This window comes from Thamnophis elegans, chromosome 16 (genome assembly GCF_009769535.1).
Source record: "Thamnophis elegans isolate rThaEle1 chromosome 16, rThaEle1.pri, whole genome shotgun sequence".
In the NCBI taxonomy this organism is placed as follows: Eukaryota; Metazoa; Chordata; class Lepidosauria; order Squamata; family Colubridae; genus Thamnophis; species Thamnophis elegans.
The window spans coordinates 6721238-6737821 of record NC_045556.1 but is presented as its reverse complement, the minus strand read 5'-3'; the positions used below and the strand labels follow the sequence as shown (position 1 = coordinate 6737821).

The following is a 16584-nucleotide window of genomic DNA, read 5'->3' as shown; positions in this document are numbered from 1 at the left end:
TAATTTTTTTTTTATTTAAAATGTGCAATTCAATTGGAATGAAGTATATGTAAGGACTGTGGAAGAAACGCACGAAATGTATTTGTAACCAATCGACACGCTTTCTACAAGATGATTCTTGTTTTGTGTGTGTTTTTTTAAATTAAAATAATAAAATTTTTCAAAAAAAAAAAAAAAAAGAAGAATGTCTACGGACCACAAAGTAACACACAACCATTAGACTCCCCAAAAATGAATTTCCACAAATCTCACCCTCTAAAATTATTATAGCAAAACAAGGAGGCATTGCCTTGTTATTGATTTCATGGATTAATTCAGAAGTACCTTTTGAGCATAAATGGTTCGTTTGCGATACGATCAATAGCAATGTTATTTTATTTTACGTATTTACATGCATTACTTTGGAGGGTTGCGGTGGCTTGGAGTTGGGGTTCTCGCCTCGCAATCAGGAGATGGTGAGTTCGAACCTAGGTAGAGGCAGATCAGGAGTGAAATTCAGCCAGTTCTGACTAGAGAACCGGTACAGAGGTAGGTTCCTACCAGTTCGCACCTATTCGGTAGAACCGGTTCGTCAAATCTACCAAACCGGTTAGAAGAGGTTCCACCAGTGGACCCGGAAAGCAGGCCACACCTACAGAAGAGGTTCCAAAATTTTTTGAAACCCACCACTGAACCGGTAGCAGAAATTTTGAGTAGTTCGGAGAACCAGCCACAGAGGTGGGTTCTGGGTGGTACGGCCCAGTACAGCCTTAGCGGTAGTAGCTGGGAGCAGCAGCCGCCGTATCGGTACGGTGGCTCATTTGGCACATCTGCACATTAGCGTTCCATAGCTGTTTATAACACAACCGGGCCAATTGTGCCCGGTGTGGCACCTGCGCGATCTCCATTGAGCAGCTGGGTGTCACAGGGCAGTGGCGTGCCCAACTAGGATGCCCAGCCCCATGCACAGCATACCGGTTGCGAATAGGATCAGGAACCCGCCACTGACTGGCAAATGCCACCTCTGGCTGGCCCCAGAATAGGGAGGGAATGGAGATTTTGCAGTATCCTTCCCCTGCCACGCCTACCAAGCCACGCCCACAGAACCGGTAGTTTAAAAAAAATTGCATTTCACCACTGAGGCAGACATTTCTCTCTCTGGGCATAATGAGCCTGTATCTGCTGAACAAAACTCCACCTTGGTGATAGGGAGAGCATCTGGCCATGAAAACACTCTCCTAGCTCCATTCCGTTGCCCAGACTCCACCCTGCAAGGGATTATGGGGCTGTTAAAAGATGATGCTTTAAATGTGTTATTCCCCCTGACCCCACTTAAAGAAGTCCAGGGTACAAAAGGATTGAAACGTTTTTGCTTTAGGAAAAAAAGAATGATTAGGATCGGAAAGTTAAATGCGAAATATACCGTTAGAGAACTTGAATGGGATTTTGACTGCAGTGAAACTCGGATGCCTGGCAAATCTTTCCTACGCTTAACTTAATATGTGAGGCTATTATTAAATATGTGTAGAGTAATCACATTAAGATAACGTAATTGCAATTCCGCATAATTTTAATTCAATGCAGATGAATTCAAATGGATTCTACGGCTTTGGATGGGCTCCGTTTTGGATTGCGGTCCCTCCTGCACCGATAGTCCTCAACTTACATTTGTTTCGCGACTGTTAAAAGTTACGACGATACTGGAAAAATGTGACTTACAAGGAGCCCTCCCACTTACGACCATCACAGCATCCCCACGGTCATTGGATCGAAATCCAGATGCAACGGGCATGTTAGTTATGACAGCTGCAGCATCCTCTGTGTGTGTGTGTGTGTGAGAGAGAGAGAGAGATCATAATTTACGTCAGGGGTGGTTTCCCGTCGGCATTACTACTGGTTTGGTACACGTGCATTTGCACTTAAAAAGGTCTACGCATGCGCACACCATTAAAAAAGAGGGGGGGGAATTACATTTTTCCAATGAAGATTGTTCTGCGCATGTGCAGGACAAAAAATAAGGAGGGTGGCACCAGAGGTGGGTTCCTACCAGTTCGCACCTATTCAGTAGAACCGCTTCGTCAAATCTACCAAACCGGTTAGAAGAGATTCCACCAGTGGACCCGGAAAGCAGGCCACACCTACAAAAGAGGTTCCAAAATTTCTTGAAACCCACCACTGGTCCTTGGATATGATTATTCTACACTATCATGCTCCTATTTATAAAACTCAGTGCCTCTGTGAAAGGTAAGGATGACTACTGCGTTTGTGGGGCAATCAGAACATTGCGTGTGTTGAAGTTGTTTTAACGCAAACCAAAGATGCCTTTTAAAAAACAAGTTTACATCCTATTCTTATGCATGCCAGTGCTGTGTGTGAGGTAATTTAAGGTGGTTCTGACAAGTGTCATCGGCATCTTCATATCCAGTCACATGGGCGGCAAGCCACTCCCATCCGGTCACATGGGCGGCAACACCCACAGAGTAGGTTCGAACAATTTTTGAAACCCACCACTGGAGCACACCATTAAAAAGGGGGGGGGGAATTACATTTTTCCAATGAAGATTGTTCTGGGCATGTGCAGGACAAAAAATAAGGATGGTGGCACCCAGGATAAGACCGGTACATTCACATGTCCAGCCGAGTTACTACCGATTCGTCCGAACCAGTCCGTACTGGTAGGAACCCACCTCAGATTTAGGGCCTTAGCATAGCCAGTTTCCAGCAAGCACACAGTCAATATGGGAAGCTGTATTCGCTTGATGACCGCATGATTCCCTTAATGACTGCTGTGATTCGCCTAACCCACCGCAGTGATTTGTTGGGCCCATGAAAGTTTTGCCGGGTATCTGGGATCTTATTGCAAGTCGAAATCCCATTTTCGATTCTTGGAAAGGTCATAAAATTGGACGGGGCACCTTTACCAACTGCCTCGTTCATCATCTTCTTTTAATGACCCCATAATCCCTTGCAGGATGGAGTCTGGGCAACTGATTGGCGCTAGGAGAATGTTTACTGGCCGGATGACCTTCCTGTTGCCAATGAGGAGTTTTGTTCAGCAGATATATTCTCACTATGCCCAGAGAGAGAAACATCTGCCTCTACCTGGGATCGAACTCACAGCTTCCGGATTGTAAGGTGAGAGCCCCGCCTCCAGGCCACCACACCCCTTACTGACTGCCTTGTTGAACTATGGAAATTCTGGTCCCATCGAGAACTATTGGTATTGCCCAGTGGCTAATTGGTGCCTTCGCACTTTTCCCTTTTGAGTGTATGAAGTCGTACGCTATGCTGTTCCTCTCTCTGGATGTGGGTTTTGGCCCACACTTACCGGCATGGTCTGACTCCCGTGGAGAGTGCTAATGGCGGCTTGAGCTTCTGCGTGGCATCCATATTTGACGAAGGCACATCCTAGAGGGAGAGAGGAAAAACTCAGTTCGATTCAGTTCGAACTCCGTTCGGGTTTCAATTCAGTTGGAACAAAAGGTCAAGAAATCACCCTTGGCCATTCAGGGGTCCAAGGTATCATGCAAACCCAGAAAAGCGATTAAATCCATCCGTGACCCGACAGATGCGCGCACAACAAAAGCACGCCGACAAAACCGCGGTGAGAAAACCACAACATCATAAATACGCCCACAACAACGCGCCGACAAAACCGCACCCACAAAAGCGTGATTTAAGTTAAGGTAAGGGTTAGGATGAGGTTCAGGGTTAGGTTTAGGGTTAGATTTAAGGTTAGGTTTAGGGTTAGGGTTAGGTTTAGGTTTAGGTTTAGGTTTAGGGTTAGGGTTAGGGTTAGGTTTAGGGTTGGGGTTAGGTTTAGGGTTATTAGGTTGTTATTAGTTGTTTGTTGAAGGCGCGCTTTTGTCGGCGCGCTGTTGTCAGCGCGCCTCTGCACACATTCGTCAAAGCGATTTCAACCTCGTGGTTTTCTCGCCGCGGTTTCGTCAGCGCGCTTTTGTTGAGCGCACATTTGTCGGTGAACCAAATCCATCAACAGATTATATAGATCAGATTGACCCAGGTTGGATACTTCTTTAGACATCTCATCAATACCCATCAACCTTCCAGACTGGTTCCCCTTGCATAGCGCCTGCCATGTAGACTCCTAGTTGACATACATATCAACTCTCTTACCTTCTTTTCATTTTTGACCCACCCTCCTGTTGCACCTTCCCCTCTCACCTTTACTGGCTCCATCGGGGCCTCGGAGGATGGTGCATTCTTCAATCTGTCCGAAGGGTTCGAAGAGTCGCCGGACGTCGTCCTCACTCTGTTGCTTCCCCAACATGCCTACAAAGAGCTTCCTGTCTTCTAAAAGCAAGCCACCTCTCATTAGTCGGAGTAACAGAAAAAGGCAAGGATCAGAGCCAAAGCTGGGGGGGGAGGGTGGCTTTGATGACCAGGTCTGCCCTAGAAGTCAGGATCAGAGGCATTGTCCAGCCAGAGGACCTGCTCAGCTGAAACGGCCTCGGGACCTTCAAAAGGAGCAAAGCAGTGGTGAAATTCTAATTTTTTTACTACCAGTTCTGTGGATGTGGCTTGGTGGGCATGGTGTGGCTTGGTAGGAGTGGCAGGGGAAGGATATTGCAAAATCTCCATTCCTATCCCACTCTGGGACCAGCCAGAGGTGGCATTTGCCGGTTCTCCGAACTACTCAAAATTTCTGCTACTGGCTCTCTGAACTACTCAAAATTTCTGCTACTGCTCCTCTGAACTACTCAAAATTTCTGCTACCAGTTCTCCAAATTACTCAAAATTTCCACTACCGGTTCTCCGAACTACTCAAAATTTCCATTACCGGTTCTCTGAACTACTCAAAATTTCTGCTACTGGCTCTCCGAACTACTCAAAATTTTCGCTATCGGTTCTCTGAACTACTCAAAATTTCTGCTACCGGTTCTCTGAACTACTCAAAATTTCCTCTCCCTGTTCTCTGGACTACTCAATGTTTCCGCTACCAGTTCTCCGAACTACTCAAAATTTCTGCTATCACTTCTCTGACCTACTCAAAATTTTTGCTACCACTTATCTGAACTACTCCAAATTTTCAGCTACCAGTTCTCCGAATTAATCAAAATTTCCGCTACCAGTTCTCTGACCTACTCAAAATTTCTGCTACTGGTTCTCCAGAACCTGTCAGAACCTGCTGGGTTTCACCCCTGGAGCAAAGCCAGTCAATGTTAGGAAGACACTAGAATTGTTCTCATCATGTCAAGAGCTCAATGTTTCACCGTAAAAAATTGCACCCCCAGTTTTGCATTTGTTTACTTAACTAACCCACAGAGGACATTGCTGTCCTACAGTCTTCCATCAGCTGGCAGAGTCTGACATGGCAACGGCACACTTCATTCTGCTTTAATGGTCAAGTAGACCGCATGGATGTGGTCTAGAGATAATTGGTCACCAAGAAGTCCTTGGGGCTTTCTGGGCTCTGTTGCTTGCTTGCTCCAAGAATTCCACAATTCAACTCTGAGCTACATATATTCTCTTCCATCAATGGTCACCTCATGATGGGACGGTTGCAACATAGTCTACATGCAGTTGCCCTTGAAAAACCACTCAGAAGTTACAGCCGGCTCAAAATGCAGCGGTGTGAGTAGTGATGGTATTTTCTTGTTATGCCCATCTATCTTTATGTAAGCTACATCGATTCCCAGCTGGTTTCTGGCCACAATTCAAGATACCTATAAAGTACCTACAAAGCCTTCATGGCATGGTTATCTGATGGATGACCTGTCTCCCCTTATTTTTGCCTGCCTGGTTTGCCCTCCAAAACCAATGAGGAGGAAGAATGCCATGTGGCCATAGAACCTGGAATCTAGGCTTATCCAGAATTAAGCTCTGATTTATGTGGCAGTGGTTTTCTGAATACCCCAACCCTGGCAGAATTCCCACAACCCACTACAACATAATGTTTGATTTACAAATCCCAGTAGCTGCATTTGCATGAAATGTGAAGCAGAACTTCACCAAATGCCTCAGCGTGAGACGGGTACTTGAGTCACTCTTTAATGTGGGAAAAGGCAAAAGAGGAATATGAAGAATATCCTGGGCATCTGGATTCCCAACTGTAAGCATGAGATGGCAACATGTTGTGGCAGAGCCCAACACAAAAAGAAGAAGAGTGGATTGTCCTAGTCTCCAAAGTCTCTGAAAAGCAATTGGTGGGAGATCATTTAAGAGAGATCCAACCTTGAATGAAGGAGGGACTTCTTGACAATCAACCAGTGGAATGGCTTGCCTTCAGAAGTTGTGGATACTCCATCATGGGAGGTTTTCAAGAAGAGACTGGACAACCATTTGATTGGGATAGTATGCCTTGAGCAGAGTGTGTCTGTTGGACTTGTACAGGGGTTGACAACCTTAAACACTCAAAGAGCCACAAAAATCCTAACCGGAAGCCCCCCATTCAATTCTGGAGCCGACCGGAAGTCCAGTTCCCACACCATAGAGTCTCCTCCTAGCATGGAGTCCTTTTTCCTCTACTGACTGGAAGTCCAGTTCCCCCACCATCGTCTCTTCCTAACATGGCGTCCTTTTTCCTCTGCTGACTGGAAGTCCGGTTCCACCACCATAGAGTCTCCTCCTAGCATGGTGTCCTTTTTCCTCTGCTGACTGGAAGTCTGGTTCCACCACCATAGAGCCTCCTCCTAGCATGGCGTCCTTTTTCCTCTGCTGACTGGAAGTCCGGTTCCACCACCATAGAGTCTCCTCCTAGCATGGCGTCCTTTTTCCTCTGCTGACTGGAAGTCCGGTTCCCCCACCATAGAGTCTCCTCCTAGCCCGGCATCCTTTTTCCTTTACCTGTCCTAACCAAAAGCCCTATCAATTGTGGCGCCGACCGGCAACAGGGAGCCGCAGCAGAGGGATGAAAGAGCCACATGCGGCTCCAGAGCCACAGGTTGCTGGCCCCTGGACTGGAAGACCTCTGAAGTTCCTTACGATCCTATGATTCTACATTCTACATAAGACAGCAACAGGTCACATTCTGAATCGACTCACGGTGGAGCAATAAATAGGACAGCTAGAAGAAGACTGGCGGATCTGAAGGTTACGGGAAAGCACGTCCCCATATGTGCGCGCGCCAGAGGAAGAGACTATTTAATAGCGTAACAAGCTCCTACGTGGTTATGATTGACTGCCCCAATAAGCTACCATTCCTGGCTTTCTCAAGGGTCATAAATAACCCAAAACCTCATTGGAGCCTCTGTAAATAATGACCCGTTCATGATTATTGCCAGCATCTGTCTCTTCTCGCGCTCCCCGCCAGCGCTCCGGCTTTAATGGCATTTGACACAGGAGATAAGGTGGCCTCTCTTTGCAGGCTGGGAAATAAATAAATAACAGCCCAGCAACGGAGGCGGAAGTCTTTGTCCGCGGAGAGGCTGAGAAAATTAGTTAAGGGATCGGGTTTCATCCATCCTCTCCTTAAATATAAAGCCACTCTCTTTGGAAACCGGAACAAGCCACAGGAGCAACAATTGTGTTTTCTTGGAGTGTGACACTGCTGTCTAGAATTTTTTACACACATACACACACACACACACCCTCCAGAGCTGTCCTGCTTTTTTTGCAGGGTGGGGGGAAGGCTGGTTTGACTTGCTTAGTTCGCCTTAACTTTAGCGTCAGGGTTCCAAGAAATTCACCCGTGGGAAACAGAACGCCCAGGCAGGTAGGTTCCTCAAAAGGTTTTGAGGCTCCGGGGTTGCCATTCGGTTCGTTCCTACGCGGCTTAACGAGTTGTACAAACCCAACCCTATTGCATGAGGTTGCGTGTCTGAAACCCGGAAAGCAGGGTTGATTTAATCCCCGATGAAATGTGGCCGCATGGGCTCACGGAGAACACGCCGGCCTTCAAAAAGAACGACACATGCCATGGTGTGGTTGTGTAACTGCTGCCTGTGTGGGCTTGTGCCTTGATGCCTGACGCAAGTATGCACGTCAAATGCTGCAACTACTGTTCACCCTTCAGGGTCACGTCACACGAAATGGGCAGCCAGGGCCAGGAAATCAGGAATCCGGGCACTTCAAAAGAATACAAGGGTTTATCGCAAGCTTAAGCTCTCTACAAGAATCGGAGCTACTGACAGTCAAAACAAGTTGGCAGCAGATAAGACTTTGAAGCAGGGTTGCCCAGTCTGGGAACCAGACGTGGGTTCCTACCAGTTGGCACCAGTTCGGTAGAACCGGTTCGTCAAATCTACCAAACTGATTAGAAGAGGTTCCACCAGTGGACCCGGAAAGCAGGCCACATCTACAGAAGAGGTTCCAAAAATTTTTGAAACCCACCACTGACACACACACACACACACACAAACACACACACACACACACAGAGAGACTCACACAGAGAAAGAGAAAGAAAGGAAGAAAGAATTAAAAAAAGAAAAAAGAAAGAAAAAGTGAGAGAGAGATGAAAGAAAAAAATGAAAAAGGGACAGAGAGACAAAAGGAAAGAAAGAGAGAGCGAGAGAGAGAGCGAGAGAGAGAGCGAGAGAGAGAGAGAGAGAGAGAGAGAGAGAGAGAGAACACATGGCCGGCAAGCCACTCCCACCAGGTCACATGGCCGGCAAGCCACTCCCACAAAGGAGGCCACACCCATAGAGTAGGTTCGAAAATTTTTTGAAACCCACCACTGCTGGGAACCAAGCTTGTTCAAAATGAGCACAGGTTTATTCCATGCTAGTGTTCTACAAGAATCCGAACTACTAACATCCAAGGCAAATTGGCGGTAGATAAGAATCAACAGAATTAAAAAAGTGCCAGACTTAGATCTCTTGTGGGCACGAAAGGATTCAAGGCTGATGACACGTTTAATCCCTCCCCACATAGCTGCATAGATGTGTTGAATGGAGGAACAAATAAAATGCAATGGGCTTACTAGCATCAGGCATCGAGACACAAATGCATGAAGGCAACATTTGCATGAAGATGTCATTATGCACGTCTTGACACCATTGTGGCTTGTAGACCTGTAGGTTGAGTGCGAAGTGCTTAAATGTGATCCGACAAATTTTAATCTCCCTCTCCTTTGTCCCTTTGTCCCTGTGGAAAATCCCACAGAGATCTAGATCAAAAGCTAGGAATAATACAAGTTGTGTGAATGGAGATTCAACCTATTGCCTATTCTCAGTATACAGGCAGTTACTACCAGGAGATCATCTCTTCCATCAGCTACTCTGGGACTCTCTGCTCACAGCAACTTCACAACCACATTGCTGTTCTTTTTCAGGAATCTCTATTTTTAAAACCCACACGAGTTGGGCAGGTTTTTTCAGTCAAGCTACATTGAAAATGGACAGTAATCCTTTGAACAGCTCTTCAAAGAGATCTCGGTCTATTGTCACACTGACTGTCTCTCATGCTCTCCCCCCCCCCGCCACATTTCGTATGTCGGTTTCTTATTCTGGGCCCGTGCTCTATTTTTAAGTATGAAGAACTGTTGAGTTGGTCAAAGCCAACTCAAGAAGATCGTAGCAGCTGTCATGGGGAGCTTTTGAGTTTCCATTGCCAACTCTCGTTTTTATGGCAATGGACTGGTTAGTTCGATTTTTCTCCTGCCTTTCTTATTTAATATTGTTGCACCGAATTTATATATTACATTTAGAAATCAAGAATACATTTCTTCCAAGCAGTTTTCATCATTATTCTCATTTTAATTTCATGCCTATAACTCTGCAAGGAAAGCCAGGTTCCAAAGTCATAGAATCATAGAGCTGGAAGGGACCTTGGAGGTCTTTTAGTCCAATCCCTTGCTTAAGCCAAGGTACCTTATACCATCCTGGTCAAATGGTTGTCCAGTGTATTTTGGAAAACCTCCAGTGATGGAGCACACCAGAGGTGGGTTCCTACCAGTTCGCACCTATTCGGTAGAACCGGTTCGTCAAATCTACCGAACCGGTTAGAAGAGGTTCCACCAGTGGACCCGGAAAGCAGGCCACACCTACAGAAGAGGTTCCAAAAAATTTTGAAACCCACCACTGGTCCTTGGATATGATTATTCTACACTATCATGCTCCTATTTCTAAAACTCAGTGCCTCTGTGAAAGGTAAGGATGACTACTGCGTTTGTGGTGCAATCAGAACATTGCGTGTGTTGAAGTTGTTTTAATGCAAACCAAAGATGCCTTGTAAAAAACAAGTTGACATCATATTCTTATGCATGCCAGTGCTGTGTGGGAGGTAATTTAAGGTGGTTCTGACAAGTGTCGTCGGCATCTTCATATCCAGTCACATGGGTGGCAAGCCACTCCCACAAAGGAGGCCACACCCACAGAGTAGGTTTGAACAATTTTTGAAACCCACCACTAGAGCACACACAACTCATTGTTCCATTGCTTCATATTACTCAACTGTCAGGAAATCCCTCCTTATTTCCATGTTGGGTGCCTCTTTGACTAGCTCTCACCTGTTACTTCTTGGCTGGCCCTCAGGTGCTTGGGAGAATAAGTCAACCCCCTCCTCTCTGTGACAGCCCCTCAAATACTGGAAGACAGTTATCATGTCCCCCCCATAACTGGTTTCCAATGTCTGGTTCAAAATCTTCAAATACTCTAAATGGAGATTTCATCCAAAGTTTCTCCTTTTGATCTAATAGTCTAATAACTGCATCAGAATAGAATAGAATAGAATAGAATAGAATTAGAATAGAATAAACGTGATTAGTTTCCACCCATTGCTTCTTGTGCTACTAAGATTTAAGATTTGGGGCAGCTAGTTGGAGATGAGTTAACACAGTCTGTCCACTCTTCCAAAAGTCTCCCTGTTGGCCTGATAATGAGGAGGGGGATTATGGAATCCCAAAGTAGAAGACCTCCCAATGACACATCCAAGGTCTATTTGCAACCATCTCCTCTTGTTGAAGCTCTGGGGTTCCACCTCTTTTGGCAGAAAAATCATCTCTTAGTGGCAGAGATGAGGAACCTCTTGGCCCTCGAGATCAAGGGTCTCCAAACTTGAGACCTTTGAAGACTTGTGGACTTCCAGAACTCTGGGAGTTGAAGTCCACAAGTCTTCAAAGGTCTCAAGTTTGGAGACCCCAGCTCTAGGTGATGCTAAATACAGTTCCCAGCATTGTTCAATTGCAGCGGAGCTGGTTGGGAGTTATAGTTTTGATCAAGAAGTGGAAGGTCCCAATTTCCCAGCTACTCTTGCTACTTAAATAGCTTGTATCCAAGATGTATCTTGATTGACTTCTCATCTGGAATTTCTCCTTCCTCTCCTCCTCGGTCTCTGCACCTTGTTCCCCAGGGGATTGCCTACAGTCAAATGTATAGAAGGATTGGCCTTTTTTATTCCCATGTTCTGATGCCTGAGCAGGGTAAATAACAATCTCTTCCAAAAAGAGATGTAGTTATTAAACACAACTCAGCTACTGCCAGCAAAAGCTCCAGGTATCCCAGAGGGAACTAGGAAATAAATTACCCACTTACAGAATGTAATTGGTGATGGATTAAAAATCAATGGCTAGAACAAGATAGCAGTTTTTGGCCAGGTTCTTCAGAGAAGGAGGAGAAAGAAAATACCCTTCCTAGGGAGACAACCCGCTCCATGTTTCAGGTCATGGTTGCCAAGGTTTAGACATGAGCCATCCTGCGTGGGTGGGGGGGTGGGGGGGTTCCTGGAGAAATATCAAGGAGACATTTCAGAAGCGTCAAAGTTGTGGGGTGATAGTTAACGCCAAGGGTAATCTGGAATAACCAGGTCTGCAAGTTTAGTAAGATCAAAGGGTGGACGTAGAGGTGAGGAACATCAATGGAGGCTCTAGAACCTCTACAGACAAATCCTTCTCTTCTTTAATGGTTTTCAAGGAGAGTTTTGGGTGAGTGGATGTGTTTGTGAAGGGGTTCATAGCAATCTTAGCCAGTGTGCACTCTAGAAAGAGTGCAGAGAAGAGCAACAAAGGTGATTAGGAGACTGGAGGCTAAAACGTATGAAGCAACTCGGTATGTCTAGTTGAATGAAAAGAAGGACTAGGGGAGACATGATGGAAGTCTTCCAATATCTCAGGGGCTGCCCCAAAGAAGAGGGAGTCAAGCTATTCTCCAAAGCACCTGAGGGCAGGACAAGAAGCAATGGGTGAAACTCATCAAGGAGAGAAGCAACCTAGAACTAAGGAGAAGATTCCTGACAGTTAATCAGTGGAACAACTTGCCTCCAGAAGTTGTAAATGCTCCAACACTGGACGATTTTTAAGAAGAGATTGGATACATTTGTCTGAAGTGGTGTAGGGTTTCCTGCCTAAGCAGGGGGTTGGACTAGAAGACCTCCAAAGTCCCTTCCAGCTCTATTTTTCTATTCTATTCTATTCTATTCTAAATTCTGTTCTGTTCCGTTTCGTTCTGTTCCATTCCATTCTAAATTCTATTCTATTCTATTTTAAATTCTGTTCTGTTCCGTTCCATTCCATTCCATTCCATTCCATTCCATTCTATTCTATTCTAAATTCTATTCTATTCTATTCTATTCTATTTTATTGTATTCTATTCTTTGCTTTTCTATTCTAAATTCTGTTCCATTCCATTCTATTCTAAATTCTGTTCTATTCTATTCTAAATTCTATTCTATTCTTTGCTTTTCTATTCTAAATTCTGTTCCATTCCATTCCATTCTATTCTAAATTCTGTTCTGTTCCATTCCATTCTAAATTCTGTTCTATTCTATTCTAAATTCTATTCTATTCTATTCTATTCTTTGCTTTTCTATTCTAAATTCTGTTCCATTCCATTCCATTCTATTCTAAATTCTGTTCTGTTCCATTCCATTCTAAATTCTGTTCTATTCTATTCTAAATTCTATTCTATTCTTTGCTTTTCTATTCTAAATTCTGTTCCATTCCATTCCATTCTATTCTAAATTCTGTTCTGTTCCATTCCATTCTAAATGCTGTTCTATTCTGTTCTATTCTGTTCTATTCTATTCTATTCTAAAATAGCCACACATGTACTGCAGCAATACTTTGCAACATCCTAGTTGTAATGTTGTGTGTGAGGGCCAGAACCAACTAAAGAAAATGTGATTTCACACTGTTGCATATATGAAGCTACCCCTAATAATATCATCAAAAACATCTGTCTCTCCTAGGTCCTTAGGAAGGACTCGCTAGGTGGCTAAAAATGCCAAATCCAATCCAAACATCTGGCTGATTGTAGGCTCAGCCCGTTATCATAATAATCTTTCCAGAGATCCAAGCAAAACCGGGCCAATTTTGCATTTCCTTTTGCTAACACTGATTGCTTTGTTCGAATTGAAAATGGAAATGATCGTATGTTATTTTTGGCAAGGGGGATAAGGTACTGGTCTTTATTTAAGTAGATAGCTTAGGGGAGGCATTAATAATTCACCCTCCTCGTGATTTGTGATGTTGAGGATTTCCTATGGCTTCTCCCAAAGATCTGAAGCTTGTGACAAAGCTTCAATCTGGTTGTAAACGCTACTACGCAACTTGTGTTTTTTTTTTTTTTAAATTCAAGCACATTCCCCTAGAGGGCGCTGGTAAGCCACGAACATCAATTCTGAAGCCTTTTAAGATGTTCTCTCCACTGTGCGCTAAGCTTAGATGTTATGCCCAAAAGTATCATGGCCAAATTACACCAAACCAAGATGGAATTTGATTCAGGTGTGCCCAGAATGCCTAGTTTGTTATTTTTTTTTACTGTCAATGCTCCATTCTCATGCAAATGTCTAATTGAATATAATGCGGACTTGTAAATATTTCTAGGCATTTTTCCCGAATGCCATCACTCTGCTAAACAACTAACTCCCACAACACCATCAAATTATTTTCTAAGACTGTATTACTATTATCCTTCCTCGTACCTATCTCTTCCCACTTAGGACTATAACCATGTTGCTTGTATCTTTACAATTCATATTGTTTTATTTGTTTCCTAGTATGATTTGATTGCTTATTAGTAACCTATCACTAAGTGTTGTAACTTATGATTCTTGATGAATGTATTCTATTTTATTTTTCTTTATGTACCCTGAGAGCATCTGCACCAAAGACAAATTCCTTGTGTGTCCAATCACACTTGGACAATAAAGAATTCTATTCTATTCTATTCTATTCTAACCCCCATTTTATTCTATTCTGTTCTATTCTGTTCTATTCTATTCTATTCTAACCCCCATTCTATTCTATTCTATTCTATTCTAATCCCTATTCTATTCTATTCTAACCCCCATTCTATTCTATTCTATTCTAACCCCCATTCTATTCTATTCTAACCCCTATTCTATTCTATTCTATTCTAACCCCTATTCTATTCTATTCTATTCTAACCCCCATTCTATTCTATTCTATTCTATTCTATTCTAACCCCTATTCTATTCTATTCTAACCCCTATTCTATTCTAACCCCTATTCTATTCTATTCTAACCCCTATTCTATTCTATTCTATTCTATTCTAACCCCTATTCTATTCTATTCTATTCTATTCTAACCCCATTCTATTATATTCTATTCCATTCCATTCTAATCCCTATTCTATTCTATTCTATTCCATTCCATTCTAACCCCCATTCTATTCTATTCTATTCTATTCTACTGTATTCCCCCCCCCAAATAAGACAGGGTCTTATTTTCTTTTGATCCCCGAAATAAGCACTTGGTCTTATTTTCGGGGAGGTCTTATTATTTTTGAGGTGCAGGAGGCAGCAGCCTGGTCACCTCATGGCTTCTGCTATGTTGTGATATTTTTGGGAAGGGTTTATTTTAGTGCATGGACTCAAAAGCCCGATTGGGCTTATTATCCAGGGAGGTCTTATTTTCAGAGAAACAGGGTAATTCTATTCTATTCTATTCTACAAAAAAAAAAATTGTGGCCACCAAATGTTATTAAGTAAACGGTAAATCCCTCCCCATCTTGGATCGAAGGCTAATGTGCAGCTTTGGTGAAACTTTTAAAGCTTCCAGAAAGGGTGGTGTAAGGGTGTGGGGTGGGGGAAGCTAAATCTCGTTTAAATTTAATTAAGATTCAGCGTATCGGTTTGCATGGTGAGTGGACTCAACTCTATAATAGAGTTCAGCTTTTGTGTTCCTCGGTGCTTGGAAAGTCGAGAGACTGGATTGTCTGCGCTGCCAAGAACATCTATTGGTGAGTCCTTTTCTGGTTGAATTTTGGTTTTTTTTAAAATTACCTCGCATCAAGGGGAGGCCGCCGGCATTGTTCAGGGTTCAGCCTGATGGGTTTCAGCCACGCCACTGGGCCTCCTGCCTCCAAACAATGTTTTTCCCCCCCCTTCTTCTCCTACATGGGTTGGCTTAATTGCTGAAAGGCTCACTGCTGTGTAAACCGCAAACTGTGTTCTTGCCTCTAAGGTCAACGGCCAAGTATCAAAAGTGCCAATTTAAATGTAGCCAGTGGAGAGATTGTTATTTTTTTTTTTTAAATGCCACCGGACTGAACAGAGAAGCACGAAAGAGCAGCCCAAACCCTTGTGTTCCAAGAGAGAAGTTGCAATGGATGGCTATGAAGGTTGGACCACAAGGAAGGTTGAGAGCCAAAGAACGGAGGGCTTTGAACTCTGGTACTGGAGAAGACTCCTGCATTGAGTCCCTTGGACTGCAAGGCCATCCAATCGGTCAGTCCTAGAGGAGATCAACCCTGACTGGTCTTTAGAAGGCCAGATCCTGAAGAGGAAACTCAAAGACTTTGGCCACCTAATGAGAAGGAAGAAGGACTCCCTGTAGAAGAGCTTCATGCTGGGAACGATGGAGGGCAAAAGAAGAAGAAGGGGACGGCAGAGAATGAGATCTATCTATCTATCTATCTATCTATCATCATCATCATCATCATCATCATCATCATCATCATCATCATCATCATCATCATCTATCTTCTGGAACTCAAAGACTTGGCCACCTAATGAGAAGGAAGGACTCATTGGAGAAGAACCTTATGCTGGGAACGATGGAGGGCAAAAGAAGAAGGGGACGGCAGAGAAGGAGGTGGCTGGATGGAGTCCCTGAAGCAGTTGGACTGAGTTTAAATGGGCTCCAGAGGATGGTAGAGGACAGGGAGGCTTGGAGGAACGTTGTCCATGGGGTTGCGATTGGTTGGACACGACTTGGCAACTAACAACAACTAGAGAGAAGAGGTTGTCAGATGCCAGGCCTGGACTTCCATAGGATTCTGCCTCTCTATTAGCTCAACTGTCTCCTTCTTACTGTCTCCTTCTTACTCAAACTGCAACGCTCTGCAATTTGCAAAAATTTGCAACGGTCCTATGTTACTCAGAATACTACAATCGAAGACTTGAAGGCTCCACTAAAGTCATTGACTCTACTTTCCTACTAAAGCCAGTGTCCAAATTATTCCTCCAAAATATTCCTTGAGCCCTTCTTCCACACAAATAGCAAAAAGGGATCGCCACCCTTTCTCTGTGGGTTTAAACCCAGACCTTCAACGTGAGTAGGTGCTTCCTGAAGTTCTCATGGAATCTGCCTTCTGGGAAACGAAGGGCATCATTCCAAGACCTGCCGATTAATTAATTCCAATTTCATTTCGCTTTGTTTCTTTTAAGGGAAGAGCAGCTACTTAGAGACAGGATGACTACAGTGGCCCAGAACGGAGACCCGAGACCTTAATTTGATTTGA

General features: G+C 44.0%; 1 protein-coding gene across 31 annotated transcripts in view; it reads right to left on the bottom strand.

The window, feature by feature from the left end:
* LOC116519211 (CUGBP Elav-like family member 4) overlaps nt 1-16584 on the bottom strand; it is a 187097-nt gene that overhangs the window by 19252 nt on the left and 151261 nt on the right. For 17 of the 31 annotated variants that reach the window (XM_032232978.1, XM_032232983.1, XM_032233000.1 and 14 more), the window contains exons 4-5: nt 4165-4293; nt 3308-3387 (exon numbers count right to left, since the gene is read on the bottom strand). In XM_032232978.1, the coding sequence (XP_032088869.1) occupies nt 3308-3387; nt 4165-4293 (209 nt within the window). The remainder of the gene's footprint in view (nt 1-3307; nt 3388-4164; nt 4294-16584) is intronic. The other 14 variants (XM_032232988.1, XM_032233005.1, XM_032232990.1 and 11 more) reach the window with 1 other exon arrangement.